The 15,290-nt window shown below is 47.2% G+C and overlaps 1 protein-coding gene across 2 annotated transcripts in view; it reads left to right on the top strand.

Annotated features, from left to right (window-relative positions):
• The window catches only part of GPX3 (glutathione peroxidase 3), a 43,364-nt gene that overhangs the window by 23,517 nt on the left and 4,557 nt on the right, over window positions 1–15,290 (top strand). For both annotated transcript variants that reach the window (XM_030211412.1, XM_030211413.1), the window contains exons 3-4: window positions 8,213–8,330; window positions 12,175–12,274. In XM_030211412.1, coding sequence (XP_030067272.1) covers window positions 8,213–8,330; window positions 12,175–12,274 — 218 coding nt within the window. The remainder of the gene's footprint in view (window positions 1–8,212; window positions 8,331–12,174; window positions 12,275–15,290) is intronic.

The following is a 15,290-nucleotide window of genomic DNA, read 5'->3' on the forward strand; positions in this document are numbered from 1 at the left end:
AATGTGGCTTACAGGTTCTGGAGAGGAAAGTACCAATTCTGGGAATATATACAGAGTGGAAAATAGAGTAACAGTAGGTGCAAGGAAGCTGATAAGGTTCCGGAAAAAAGAATACAACTCTGGAACGAATATATATTAGCATATAGAGAAAAGTAATCCCAATGAGGCTGATAAGTCTCCGGGGATGGGATTACAGCTTCAAGTGAGCAATACAGAGTAGGATAAGGGTAGAAGTACACTTAATTATAATTGGAGTGGTAGAATTCGTACAGTTTGAAGTAATAGGATTATGTGGAAGGCGTATTGTTCATTTCTTAGATCGAAAGATGTGATGCATTGTTCATGAATTACTTCAGGTCTGCTGGGTAGGCTTTCCGGAAGAGGTGAGTCTTGAGGTCTTTTCGAAATTTTAGATGGGTGTTCACAGTTCTAATGTTTCTAGGTACTTAGTGAAGAAGTGAATCTACAGTACTGTGAGCAGTATGCTTTTAAAACTTGCTGACTGGGCTCTGATTGGCCTGGAATTTGAAATTACCCTGCAGTTGCTTCAGTCTTAGCCCGGGAGAAAAGAGAGAGACAGATCTCTTTGCTGAAGTTCGGTGAATTATATGTCCTGATCTCCCCAGGTACTTTCTAGGTAGTATGCAAATGTTTAGTTAGTGTTATAATTGATCCATATTTCAGTTCTGTTATTGTTTGTTAATCACACTATTTTGTTCTACAGTTGGGTTTTTAAAAGCAATAAATAATATTTAGTTTATTGTCTCTCTGTATGGACTAATAAAGAATCCTGATGGTTTATGTGTTGGGTCTGTGAATGCTTTCTGGGAACTGTGGGACCACTGAGAGTGTGGTTCCAGTAAACTAGAAATCAATGGGGATAATTTCAGAGCAGAAGACTCGCCCAGGTGGTTGTGACCCAGTTGGTGGGAGGATGGTGCTAATGTGCAGCACGAGTGGCAGGTTGTTACGCTCTGCTACACTTCTCCAGAATGGGTTGGTTTCTGTTTCCTAACCTAGCAGCCATCATCCGGGTTGGATCATGGACAGCAGCCATCTTGGCTAGCTCAGGAGGGGGCAGCCATCTTGGAGTAACGAGGTCAGGAAGGAAGCCCATATTTGGATGTAGGCACCTCTGCTGATGGGGGCAGCCATCTTGGAACAGCTGCTCATGGTTGAGCCTAATTCCTGCTCTATTTAAAGCCCTGTTTCCAGTCCTTCCTTGCTTCGGCTTCTATTCGCTTAGAGGTTGTGGTCTTCATCTGTTCCAGTGTTTTCCTGTGTTCCTGACCTTGGATTGTTTACTGACCACGCGTTGTGTTGCTGCCTGCCCAGACTTTCGGATTGCTCTCTATTTTGCTGCTTCACTGACTCTTTGCTCCTGGACTGTGTCTGCCTGCCTGCCAGCCTGGTCAGCGGTTGTGCAACCCTGCCGGTTCCAGAAGTCCTGGTGGCCGCCTGCACCTGGGGGCTCAACTCCCAGGGAACGGTGGTCGCTCCCCAGGTGAAGCTAGGGGTTGTCTGGCTGCCTGATCGAGTGCGGTGCCACTTCATCTTCGCCGTGCTCAGTTGGGGCACAAGGGCTCACATTCACCAGGTCATAACAGTAAGCCGAAGCCATGAGCTCGCCAGACAGGCCTGAGGTGTCTCACCTGGCTCAGGTTCTCCACCAGCAGCAGGAGCAGCTAACCTGCCTGTCCAGTATCTTGCAGGAGGTGTGCAGTCAGCTACCAGGGCTCCAGCGGCAAGTGGCCTCGGTTCCTCCAATCCCGAGAGCAGAGACTTCTGCCGCATGTCTGCGACTTCCAGAGCCGCCTCGCTTTGACGGTACTCCCGCAGCTTGCCGGGGGTTCCTGAACCAGTGTCAGATCCTGTTTGAGCTGCAACAGGAGGCTTTCCCATCTGACAAAATAAAGGTGACCTACATCATCTCCCTGCTTTCCGGTGCCGCACTGGCTTGGGCGTCCCCGCTATGGGAACAGCGGAGTCCGGTTCTGGCAAACCTGGAGGAGTTCTTGCGGCAGTTCCGGATGGTATTCGACGTTCCTGGCCGACCTTCTTCTGCCTCTGGGGAGCTGCTGTGGATCCAGCAGGGTTCCGGGTCAGTCGGGGTGTATGCTGTCCGGTTCCGTACCTTGGCTGCGGAACTCAGGTGGAACTAGGAAGCCTTAACGGCCATTTTTTGGCAGGGTCTGGACGGCCAGATAAAAGATGAATTGGCTGGCCGAGAGATTCCTGCTACTTTGGACGCCCTTATTGCACTCTGCACTAGAATCGATATCCGGTTCCAGGAGCGAGCCCAGGAGAGGGTTATGCAGCCGGCAGCGCAGGGATCCAGAGGCCTTCCCCGTCGCCCCGAGATGCCCCGGTCCTTCGAAGCGGGTTCGGAAGGAACCAAGGAGGAACCCATGGTATTGGGGCGGCATCGCCTGTTCAAGAAGGAGAGGGCCCATTGTCTCCAGAACCGGTTATGCCTATACTGTAGGCAGGCCGGACACTTCACGGGCTCCTGTCCAAACAAGCCTGGGAGATCGGGAAACGCTCCGGCCCGAGCCCTGTGAAGGGGGTGGCTCTGGGCCGGCTGTCTGCCCTTCCGGACAACTTGCTCTCTGTTCCCATACTGCTCCAAGGAGAGGGTTTCCAGGCTCATACTAGGGCCTTGCTAGACTCTGGGGCCGGAGGGAACTTCATTGATGCCGAATTCCTGTCGCAGCTAGGTGGCTCCACGGTGCCCTGTCAACCAGAGCTCAGGGTCACCTCCATCCAGGGGGATAGTCTTCCTCGAACCATCACCCGGATCACCTCGCCCCTGGGTCTACAGGTGGGGGCGTTACATCAGGAGAAGATCCAGTTCCTGGTTCTTGCCCGAGCCATTCACCCGGTGATCTCCTTGGCTCTGACTACACACTCCTGTTATCGACTGGGCCACCGGGGAGATCGGGAAATGGGGTTCCTGATGTGTCGAGCACTGTCTCCAGCAGGTCAAGCCACCTTTGCCGCTCTGCTCAGCTAAGCTGCAGACCCCACAGGAAGGTTCGCCCATGCTGCCGGAGAACTACCAGGAATTCCGTGACGTGTTCAGTGCTCGGGCGGCTGACACGCTGCCTCCCCATCGGTCTTTCGACTGCGCCATAGACCTACTGCCCAGATCCAACCCACCTAGGGGGCGCCTTTACACCTTGTCCCGGGAAGAGTCCCGAGCCATGAGGGAGTATATCCAGGACAATCTTCGCAAGGGGTTCATCCGAGTCTCCACTTCCCCTGCAGGGGCCGGATTTTTCTTCGTCTCGAAGAAGGATGGGTCACTTCGTCCCTGCATTGATTACCGAGGATTGAATAAAATTACCATTAAAAACCGGTACCCGCTTCCACTCATCCCGGAGCTGTTTGACCGTCTTCAAGGGGCCAAGATCTTCACCAAGCTGGACCTGCGTGGGGCCTACAATCTTGTACGGATCCGGGAGGGAGATGAGTGGAGGACGGCTTTAAACACCCACGAAGGACACTTTGAATATCGGGTGATGCCGTTCGGTCTCTGCAATGCCCCTGCAGTATTTCAGAACTTTGTGAATTACATTTTCCAGGACTTGCTCTACTCCTCAGTGATCGTCTATCTGGACGACATCCTGATTTTTTCTGCTTCATTGTCACAACATGTTACTCACGTCCGCACCGTGCTCCAGCGCCTCCGGGAACATCGGCTGTATGCCAAGTTGGAGAAATGTTCATTCCACCAACAGAGTTTGCCTTTCCTGGGATATATCATTTCCTCCACCGGGTTACAGATGGATCCTGGTAAATTGACAGAGATCCGAAACTGGCCGGTACCTCAGGGTCTGCGGGCTTTGCAGAGGTTCCTGGGGTTTGCGAACTACTACCGGCAGGTCATCCAGGATTACTCTCTCATCACGGCTCCTCTGACGGCCCTCACGAGGAAGGGGGCCGATGCAAAGAACTGGACACTGGAGGCTTTCTCTGCATTCTCCACATTGAAGAAGGCCTTCCTCTCTGCCCCGGTACTCCGCAGTCCGGATCCTACTCAGCCTTTCCTGGTGGAAGTGGACGCCTCATCCCTGGGAGTAGGGGCAGTTCTCTCTCAGACATCGGCATCCGGGAAAAAACATCCCTGCTTCTTCTTCTCCCGGAAGTTCACCCCCGCGGAGCGAAACTACACAGTGGGGGATCGGGAGCTTCTGGCGCTCAAACTAGCTTTTGAGGAATGGCGATATAGAGGGAGCAGCACATCTAGTAACTGTAATAACCGACCACAAGAACCTGCTCTATTTGCAAAATGCTACCAGACTGAATCCTCGCCAAGCCCGGTGGTCTCTGTTCTTTGCCCGGTTTGACTTCTGTCTGATCTTCAGACCGGGGGAAAAGAATGTCCAGGCGGATGCCCTGTCCCGCAGCTTCGAGGCTCCCGAGGACCAGGAGGAGCCCTACCCAATGTTGAATCCGGCATGCATTCCCTCCATGCCCGGGGCCAGTGCCACCTGCCAGAAGGCCGTTCTTGTGAGGCTTCGTAGGAAGGTGCTGCACTGGGGGCACGCTTCCGAATTTGCTGGACACTTCGGGTTCCACAAGACCCTACATCTGATCTCTCGATCGTATTGGTGGCCCCGGATGGCGCAGGATGTTCTACAATACGTATCTACCTGTCCAGTGTGCGCCTAAATCTTCACATCAAAAGCAGTGGGGGCTGATGCAGGCCATGCCGGTACCACAGCAGCCATGGGAGGACCTGTCCATGGATTTTATCACCGACCTGCCACCCTCACAGGGCAACACGGTCATTTGGGTAGTGATCGACTGGTTCTCCAAGATGGCCCACTTCATTCCTATGAAGGCTTTACCCACTGCTGCTACCCTGGCCGCAAACTTCATCACACACATCTTCCGGCTCCATGGACTGCCTCAGAGGATCATTAGTGACCGTGGCTCGCAGTTTACCTCGCGCTTCTGGAAAGCTTTGTGTTCAGCTTTTGGGGTTACCACTTTATTCTCGTCTGCATATCACCCCCAGACCAATGGTATGGTAGAGCGGGTCAACCAGACGGTGAAGGCGTTCCTTCGGGCATACTCTAACCAGCGCCAGGATGGCTGGTCTATGCTGCTACCCTGGGCTGAGTTTGCCTATAATAACAGTCTGCATTCGGCCTCCCGGACGACACCTTTCAACACCATCTATGGACGCCACCCGCGTCTACCTCCTCCAATTGCCCCTGCAGAAGTTCCACCTCATGTGCAGTCCACCGTCTGTTCCTTTCAGGAAGCTTGGAGGAAGGTCCAGGAACAGTTACGACGAGCCGTGGTCAAGGCCAAGGAGATCTATGACCGTAGAAGACAAGCGGCTCCCACATTCCTGCCGGGAGAAAAGGTTTGGTTGAGCACCCGATACCTGAAACTGCGGCTCCCATCTCTGAAGTTTGCTCCCCGGTTCATTGGACCTTTTGCCGTACGATCCAGGGTAGGAGCAGTGACTTACCGACTACACTTACCCGGTCAACTCCGGGTGCACAATGCTTTTCATGTGTCCCTCCTGAAACCTTTCCGCAGGTCGAAGTGGCATCCTGAACCCAAGAAAGTGGTCGTGCCTGAGAGTGATCCAGATCCAGAGTATGAGGTGGATCGCATCCTGGATTCCAAGCGTCGTGGAAGGAAGTTGTACTATCTCCTCGCCTGGAAGCATTTTGGACCAGAGGATAACTCCTGGGAGCCGGCGGACAATGTGCATGCTCCAGATCTGAACCGGGAGTTCCACGCTCATCATCCTGCTAAGCCCAGACCAAACTGGTGAGGGGGAGATCTTTCCGGAGGGGGGTACTGTTACGCTCTGCTACACTTCTCCAGAATGGGTTGGTTTCTGTTTCCTAACCTAGCAGCCGCCATCCGGGTTGGATCATGGACAGCAGCCATCTTGGCTAGCTCAGGAGGGGGCAGCCATCTTGGAGTAACGAGGTCAGGAAGGAAGCCCATATTTGGATGTAGGCACCTCTGCTGATGGGGGCAGCCATCTTGGAACAGCTGCTCATGGTTGAGCCTAATTCCTGCTCTATTTAAAGCCCTGTTTCCAGTCCTTCCTTGCTTCGGCTTCTATTCGCTTAGAGGTTGTGGTCTTCATCTGTTCCAGTGTTTTCCTGTGTTCCTGACCTTGGATTGTTTACTGATCACGCGTTGTGTTTCTGCCTGCCCAGACTTTCGGATTGCTCTCTGTTTTGCTGCTTCACTGACTCTTTGCTCCTGGACTGTGTCTGCCTGCCTGCCAGCCTGGTCAGCGGTTGTGCAACCCCGCCGGTTCCAGAAGTCCTGGTGGCCGCCTGCACCTGGGGGCTCAACTCCCAGGGAACGGTGGTCACTCCCCAGGTGAAGCTAGGGGTTGTCTTGCTGCCTGATCGAGTGCGGTGCCACTTCATCTTCGCCGTGCTCAGTTGGGGCACAAGGGCTCACATTCACCAGGTCATAACACAGGTGTAGGCGGAGCTGAGCTGTGCTGGGGATAGACTCTCTAAGCGGCTGCGAGGTAACCCCAGGTGGGAGGCAAGGCATTTCAAGACGACTACTACTTAACAGTATTCCTCAATTCCAGTTTCAAAGCAAATTCATCTCCACTTCTACGGCCCTCTTAAAACACCAGACCTGCAACATTTTGCTAAAAAAAAGCACACTCAACACTTAACGAGTGTGCTGAAATTTCTCCTGATGTAACTCCACGGTCGATGGTGGCCAGCGTTTCAGTATAACCTGTGGATCCTGAATAGAGAGGTGATGAAATTAGGAAAGCTACTACATTTGGCACACAATAATAATGGGTGGTTTCAATTATTCAACCAATAATAAGAGTTGAGTAGAAAATAACCAGGCCATAACAATTTTTAAAAACCCACAAGAAAACAGAGCTTTGAATTGTGAAATTCCCTGGCATTTGGCGAAACAGACTCCTTGTCAGGAGAAAGAAGAAAGAATCTGTCTTCACTTAGCAAACTTTGAATTTTGGGACATTTTATGAAAGTTAAGTTGTTTTGAACATTTATTGGACTCTTCCTTAATTTATAGTGGATTTTGAGAAAAGCATGGACTTTATGATTTGTCGTTTGTGAGAAGTGGGAGTTCTTCAGCTACTGTTTTGGAATTAATAATTTTTATAAGTGGATTTTTTTCTGACCAATGATTATACAATTCCAACATGGCAATGATGATTATAGGATTGTGAAAATTTTGACCGAGACCTAATCATATTACGGGAGGACTTTGTGCGATGATAGGAATAAGCTGTTCATTTTCCCAAGTCCATCTTAAGAAAAGCCCATAAGCCATTACTAAGATGGATTTGGAAAAATCCACTGCCCCAATCTATCTATCTAAATTGTTAGTTCTCTACTGCCCAGCACGTAGTCTCCGATCCTCTTCTGACCATCTTCTTCATGTACCATCACCTTTGGCTCTTCATCTTTCCCTCTCTCAAGATACTGCTTTTAGCTACCTGGGTCCTAATTTATGGAACTCCTTGCCTTCGTCTCTTAGGATGCCTGTGCCTCTACAATCATTTAAATCTCTTCTGAAATCTCGTCTATGCCCTACTGTATAACACGCACATCAATTTTCACAGTTCACAGCACCAAAGGGGGCGTGGCTATGAACCCATACGTCTAGCTTCTTCTCTACCTGTTTTTAAATCTATGCTGAAATCCCACCTTTTCACTTCTGCCTTTGGCTCCTAACCACTACTCATTCGCCCTCCTCCTCTCTACCCATTAATTCCCTTGCCCGTTAATGTCTTGTCTGTCTGTTCTACCTAGATTGTAAGCTCTTTGAGCAGGGACTGTCTCTTTATGTCAAATGTTCAGCGCTGCGTGCGTCTAGTAGCGCTATACAAATGCTATTAGTAGTAGTAGTAGTAGTGGCTATGGAAGTGGCATGGGTGTTTCCAGGCTTTAGGCTTAGAGTTATAGAATACTGTGATTTATGTGTCTAACTGCCATTAGTTGGGCACAAGCATTTACACCAGCCTTTGGCAGGCGTAAATGCTTGCGCCCAAAGTTAGGAGGAAGAATGCATATTAAAGTAACACTCTGTAAGGGGTGGTTCACATGGAGTGACCTTTATAGAATACTAGCTTATCATGGAACATCCTGGTGCCCAGCTCTGGTCAACCTGTACAGAATTCCTGCCAGTGTGTATTTGCATAATCACATACCAAAACTATTTCTTGCAGAATTGAATGCACTACAAGAAGAACTGGGAGCCCATGGATTGCGCATCTTGGGTTTCCCTTCAAACCAGTTTGGACAACAGGAACCTGGAACGAATTCTGAAATCCTCCCTGGGCTAAAGTGAGTATAACGGTTAAATGATCTCAGTTTGTTCTAAGATATGGGGAGAAAGGGAGCAGAAGAAAAAGAGAGAGTGATCTTTATTCCAAATGTTACAAATATTACAGTCCTATCTGATCTAAAGTCATGAAGTAACCAAACTGTATGAAAATAGGCCCTGCGCAAAATTTGTGCACTTATCTGGGAGAATAGACTGGATACATATGCACACAGGTCTGTGCTAGCAGCAGCTAGAGCTGCAACATGTTTGAAAATAAAAAATTTGCTTTGGCATCTATGCTTGTGCTGGAATGTTTCTTTGCACTTGCCAGAGAATGTAGTAAAAGCAGTTAGCTTAGCAGGGTTTAAAAAAGGTTTGGATGGCTTCCTAAAGGAAAAGTCCATAGACTATTATTAAAATGGACTTGGGGAAAATCCACTGGTTATTTCTAGGATAAGCCACATAAAATGTATTCTACTGTTTTGGGATCTTGTCAGGTACTGGATTGTCTGGAAACATGATGCTGGGCTTGATGAACCTTTGGTGTGTCCCAGTATGGCAATACTTATGTACTTACGCAAAATATGCAATACCAATATTAATGCACAGAATAGCATTCTAGCACATTTGCAGATATATGCACAACTCTGGGTGCTGATGCAATTGTGCTCAGACCTGTGCTACATGCAACTGAACTCTCCAGCTCTTCCAGAACAGCTGTTCTGTCTTTTTTTATTTACCTATGCAAAGACAAGAGTTTCAGGTCTTCTATGCTGGGGGCACAAAAGAGACAGAAGATCTGCGATGCAAACAGAGTGGAATGAATAGCAGACCCAGAAATAGAGCAGGTCAAAAAGTGAGGATTTTAATTCAAACAATCATCTCTGATTGTTACATTGATTACAGGTAAGCGTAAATATGATCATGTCACCCCTCTGTTTTACTAAGAACATTGGCTGCCTTTAGATGCTCATGTGCAATTTAAGATACTGACTTTGATTCATAAATCCTTACAAACCGGTCAACTTTCTATTCATACATAGTAATATAGTAAATGACGGCAGAAAAAGACCTGCACGGTCCATCCAGTCTGCCCAACAAGATAACTCATATTTGCTGCTTTTTGTGTATACCCTACTTTGATTTGTACCTGTGCTCTTCAGGGCACAGACCGTATAAGTCTGCCCAGCACTATCCCCGCCTCCCAACCACCAGCCCCTCCTCCCAACCACCGGCTCTGGCACAGACCGTATAAGTCTGCCCAGCACTATCCCCGCCTCTCAACCACCAGCCCCGCCTCCCGATCTTGACTAAGCTCCTGAGGATCCATTCCTTCGGCACAGGATTCCTTTATGCTTATCCCACGCATGTTTGAATTCCGTTACCGTTTTCATTTCCACCACCTCCCGCGGGAGGGCATTCCAAGCATCCACTACTTTCTCCGTGAAAAAATACTTCCTGACATTTTTCTTGAGTCTGCCCGCCTTCAATCTCATTTCATGTCCTCTCATTCTACCACCTTCCCATCTCAATACTTGTCACCTTATTCTCCTGTTCAGACTCTTCGTTCTGTAGACCAATCTCTTTTAGTGGTGCCATCGTTGCAGACCATCCCCTTAATCACCTTTCAGAATCCAATGTTTTCAGTCGCTGGACGCTCACTCTGGAATGCACTTCCACTTAACTTGCATAAACTCTGTTCTCATATGGACTTTAAGAAGGGTTTCAAAACTTTTTTTTCAGCAAATAAACAGATCTCTCCCCTGATTCTGTAATTAAGATTTAGGTCTTTTTACCACCATCCCAATAATCATACATATCCCAGTAAAAGATTGGAATGATAAAAGACCAGGCCACGTAAAAGAGGTCCGCTTCCTCCACTCTGGGTTAGGGCCGGCAGCCCTGTTAGGCTCACAGGTTTCCAGCAAAGAACCAGACTGCCATATGGACTTAGGACTAAAGTGCTTTATTCTCAATGCAGTTCCACTCTCAAAACTGATATGCAATTCACAAACGGGGTTCAGGTCGGGTTCAAAACTCCAGCCAACATTCAGTTCCTTAACAGTTCAGGCCCACTTCCTTTGCACTACCTCCCCTCTCCCTCAGAAGGGCTCAGTCAAAGTTCAGCCTGCTGTTCCTTACATCCCAATAATTCAACCCTTTCACAAACAGTCTCTTCAAAGGAATTCAATACCTCATGCCCCTGTCCTCTTCACAGCACCTAGGAGGACCCTGTACCAAACAGGGCTGGCAGCTTTCCTCCTACCTCACAGCACCATACCCCTGTGGCCTCTCACACTGCCTTCATGTGCTGGACAGGGCTACATTTACATTCCCACACTCCATGGCAGCTTACTCTCCCCCCCTCCCCCCAGGGAAGCTCCAGTGGCAGGCCCTTTTTGTCCTACACCTACTCCATGGCAGCTTCTCTCCCAATCAGTTTCCTCTCCCTCCTGGTGGCTGGGAGCCACCCAGAAAATCTCTCCCCCTCTCACAGCTGGAGGGAATTATATACTGGGGATGCAGCTAAGGGACTGAGCTTCACCTCCCCTTCTCCCTCTAGTGGGGAAGGTAGTAACTGGCTCCCCTAGCACTGAGCCACTGCTCCCCCTGCTGGGGTTGGAAATCCGTTCCACCCTTTTGGGGCTACCCTCCTCTCTCCTGCTTGCAAGGGCTTCTGGGAACCGTAGTTCTGGGATTAGCTGCTTCTCTGTGGGGCCCCGAGTGCTAGCTTTGTTACAGTAACTTATGAGAAAAGTAATTTATTAACTTACCAATAGAGTGTACAGAATCAATATAAATTTTCTCATAGGAGAACAGTTCTACTTATACAAAAGTATTGGCTAAGACTGTCTCAAACATTCACTAATCAGGCTGGTGCTTATATGCTGTTTCTGTACAAAAGCCTTTTCATAAAACATTAGTTCATTCTTTCACTAATCATCTTTCTCTCATGTTCTACAGCCAAAAACTCCCTGCTACTTTTCTATTATCTCATGTTCTGTTCCCTGAACTCCTGTGCACATACCATTCCAGCTACAGTCCTGTCTGTTAGTTTGGTCGGCCTTCACCTTGACCCATAACCGTGCTGAAATTTCTTCAATTTTTGTTCTTTTTCTTTTCATTTAGCTATAGAGCAGCTTAATTTTGATGCACTGACTGTTTGGTTTTTGTTTTCACTCTTTCTTTTACTGTCCTACTCATTATTGTAGTTCTTGTTATTTATATTGTACACCACTGATACTCTCCTTAGCGCTGTGTCAAATAAAGGTAACCTGAACCTGAATTAAAATCCTTGCTTCTTCACCTTCTGTATTTGCGGGGCTACTGTTTGTTCCATTAGATCTTCTACGCTGACAGTATAGAGAAAAAATAGGTATGAAATTCCTGCTATGGTGATCACAGAGGAACAAGTTAACCTTTGAAGCTCTGCATTTGTTGTAAATTTATGCGCACAACTTATAAAATAAGGTTGGTTGTGCACGCACCTTAATTCAATAGTTGGCTGTTAATTGGATGTAACAGCCAATTATTGGCCATAATTCAACTTAATTGATGTTAATTGGCACCGATTAGTAGTTGCGCATACAATTGCTTAAGGCCCTATGTTGGCCAGCTGTGATGCATCTTCTGTAAATACTGAGTGTCATGTCACTGCCTCAGGGGAATGGAGGTAAGAAGCTGAAACTTTGTGGGAGAGGGAGGGAAATACAGCTCTGGGGGGTGCAAGGGCACCTATGTTTCCACCCTCCCTTGCCTATGGCTGAGAGCCATATAAAGAAAAAAATGCATCACTGATCCTAGACTCCTAGACTCTAGCTATCAGCCAACAGATCACTAAAGATCTTTCATTTTCTGTTCAAGACACGTGCGTCCTGGAGGAGGATTTGTCCCAAATTTTCAGCTCTTTGAAAAAGGTGATGTGAATGGGAATACAGAGCAGTCCGTTTTTACCTTCCTGAAGGTAAGTGAAAATGGACACAGTAACTTTTCATGGAATTATGGCAACATGGAATGGTTGGGTTGCTTTGTATAACAATGAATAATCTTTCGTTATGAGCCAGGTTAAGGCCCATCCACTTAATTTTGCTTACAGTATGATGCACACCATCAAATTTGAACTCAGATGTATAGAGGTCGCACATTTTTGCTGGCTACCATTCATTCATCCTTCTACCACAGTCCTTACGATTGAGAACCTTGTGTTGGCGTGTCAATGCTTGCCCATGAGGAACTGGATTTCAAACTCAAGGAGACAACAGTGGCTAATTGGGATCTCAAGAAATATTAAATAAGCTGACTGTAGAAATATCTTTACATTTTCTTTTTTGGTAGATACTTAAATCCATGAATGTCTCACTTAAGCTGATTATATCCTTCAAAACCTCACAGCCCTTTAGCCAAAAGGCAAACCTTCCTCAGCTAGCAGTATGGTAAAGTGGTTAGAGCTATAACTTGGAAAAAAATTGGTCCTTGTGAGATATGCCTCGATAATCCTGACCAGAGTTTGGTTGGACCTCCTACTAACTCAGTTCTGCTTACAGTCCACCCCAGGATTTTGAGGGCAGCACAGTTGCCAGTGGACAGATGTTCAGGCCCCACATGTAAGGGCAGAATAAATGGACATGACACCTGCACACTATGTAACTTTGTAAATCTAAGTGCTTTGAAAATGCACCTCCAAGCATCTTAATAACTTGTCTCAAGCTTTTCTCCTGATGTCTGAAATCCACTGGGCTGCTGCATCATTTACTGTGCAACACTGAGCAGGTCACATAACATCCCTACCCTTAAACTTAGAATATAAGCACCTCAGGATCAGAACCATGGGTACATCCATTCAGTGATGCTATACTAGTAAAATATAATAGAGATTAATATGGAAGGACATTTTTCCAAAGTAGAGAGCTATGTGGCAACATCCCCAATAAAAAAAATGCTCCATCATTGGGCATCTAGGTTCACTAAATCTTGTGTATGCTCAATACATTTCTAAAAGGTAATGATACAGGTAGTTTTCCTTTGAAAATCCAGTAAAAGGTACCCAAGAATTTTGCCCCCATGATGTTTAGTGAAAATCTGTATATTTTTTCTAGTGAAAAAGTTGCCGGTACTCAAATGCCAGGCCACCCTTCAGGGGTGGGGTGATCATTGAGGGACCCACCCCACAATAGCCAGGCCCCTTGCAACCAGTCACAGAATCTATGACAAGACAGAATTTGTGTGTAGAGCCTGAGCTCTTTCATTAAAACTTGGGGACCATGGGCCAGTTTTAGAAGACAATGGAAAAGGTGCCGGTACTCAGCACCCCCTCAAAAAAAGCCCTGATGAAAATTGCCAATTGGGGTGAGTTTCAAAGGCAGAGAACAACTCTTTATATTGCCCTTCATCTGTGGGGGGAAAAAAAAGTGGTAATGAAGTGGGTAGACTGGTAAGAGATCCCTGTAGTACTGACCGGCTGGATGATTTTTAAAGGGAAACCCTATGTGGAAGTTCCCTTTATGAATAAGCAATGGACCTACAAGCACTGCAGCAGGGGCAGACTGACAATGTTCTGGGCCCTCGGGCAATAAGAGCCATGTGCCTCTAACCACATATCAAAAGTCATTAAATTAGATGGAATCTAGGGGAGAATGAGCCCCTACTGCTGTGGGCCCTTGTGGACTGCCCTGTTATTCCAATGGATGGTCTGCACTGCAGTCTGGTTGAAATTACCCTCATAGATAATTTTACAACATAGTTCCCATGTGTAAATGATTTAATAGAAAATACCGACTGGCATAAAGGCACATGCCATGACATGATGGTGGGTGTGCACAGGAGTGGAGTGTGGGCAGAGCAGAAGTGGACTTAGTATGTTTGCACATTGATTATGAAATACCTTAATCTGCGTTTGTATTTGCATAAAATATATGCCTTACTTAACAGCAGGTGGAAGTGATCATGTCTATATTCCAGGTGCAGTTTCTGCCATATAGACTACTATTTTGTAAAAACAAATAGGTGCCTAGTTGTGTTTACAAAATAAGGTTGCCAACTGCATCTAGATTTGCCCAAGAGGATTGATCCAGTCCTGGGTTTACCCTATTGCATGCAGGGACTTGTAGTTTTGCTTTTTTTAGGGTAGAGGTTCCCAAACCTGCCTGCCTTGTGATAGCAGCCCAATGGAAAAACCCGGAAACCCCTTCTGTATGCAGCCCGGGTCTCCCCCAGTTCTAGCTCTGGTCCCAGGCCCATAAAACAGTCACTACTCATTCAGGCCACGCTTACCACACTTGAGCCTTCAGACAAACTCTAGGCGAGCTGGGAGTGGGTCAATGGTCTGGAACAGCGATCCAGGGGGTTGGGAAAGTGAGACATATTAAAGACATGGCGAAAGCTGCAGCCAGATTCCAAGACAAAGTGTGGCACCTCCACACTGCACTCCAGTAGAAGCCTGCACAGCAGAATTCAAACTGAGGACTCAAACCAAAATAAATGGAACTATAACAACAAAAAGTATCCCCTCAGAGATGGTCCCCTCTTGAAACACCCCCCCCCCCCTCAACCTCGGCCATGCTAAGACAACACCAAGGAGGAACAACAAGAGTTAACCACTTGCAGAACTGATCGTTTTTGTTTGCTAATCACAGTTAACGAATCAGGAAATTAAAGAAAGATTGCTAGAAAACAGAACTTATGGAGAATCTTTTTGTAATCATAAAAACTTACTGACTTTAAGACTGTAATCTGCATAAGCTGTCAAGATGAACAAGTAACTGTTTAATATGTTTTGTTACAAACGTTCTAATAAAAAGACAATAATTAAAAAAAAAGGAAAAGAAATTCAGGGCTATCTCAAAATCTCAAGCCTGGAACTGGGTAACTTGGCATCTCACAAGCAGCACACAAACAACACAGGTGGCAACAAAAGACCCAAATCAATGGTGCAGAGCAGAGTTTTATTGATAAGGTATAAATGACTCAACATGAGCCGTGTT

This window comes from Microcaecilia unicolor, chromosome 8, assembly GCF_901765095.1.
Source record: "Microcaecilia unicolor chromosome 8, aMicUni1.1, whole genome shotgun sequence".
Lineage (NCBI taxonomy): Eukaryota > Metazoa > Chordata > Amphibia > Gymnophiona > Siphonopidae > Microcaecilia > Microcaecilia unicolor.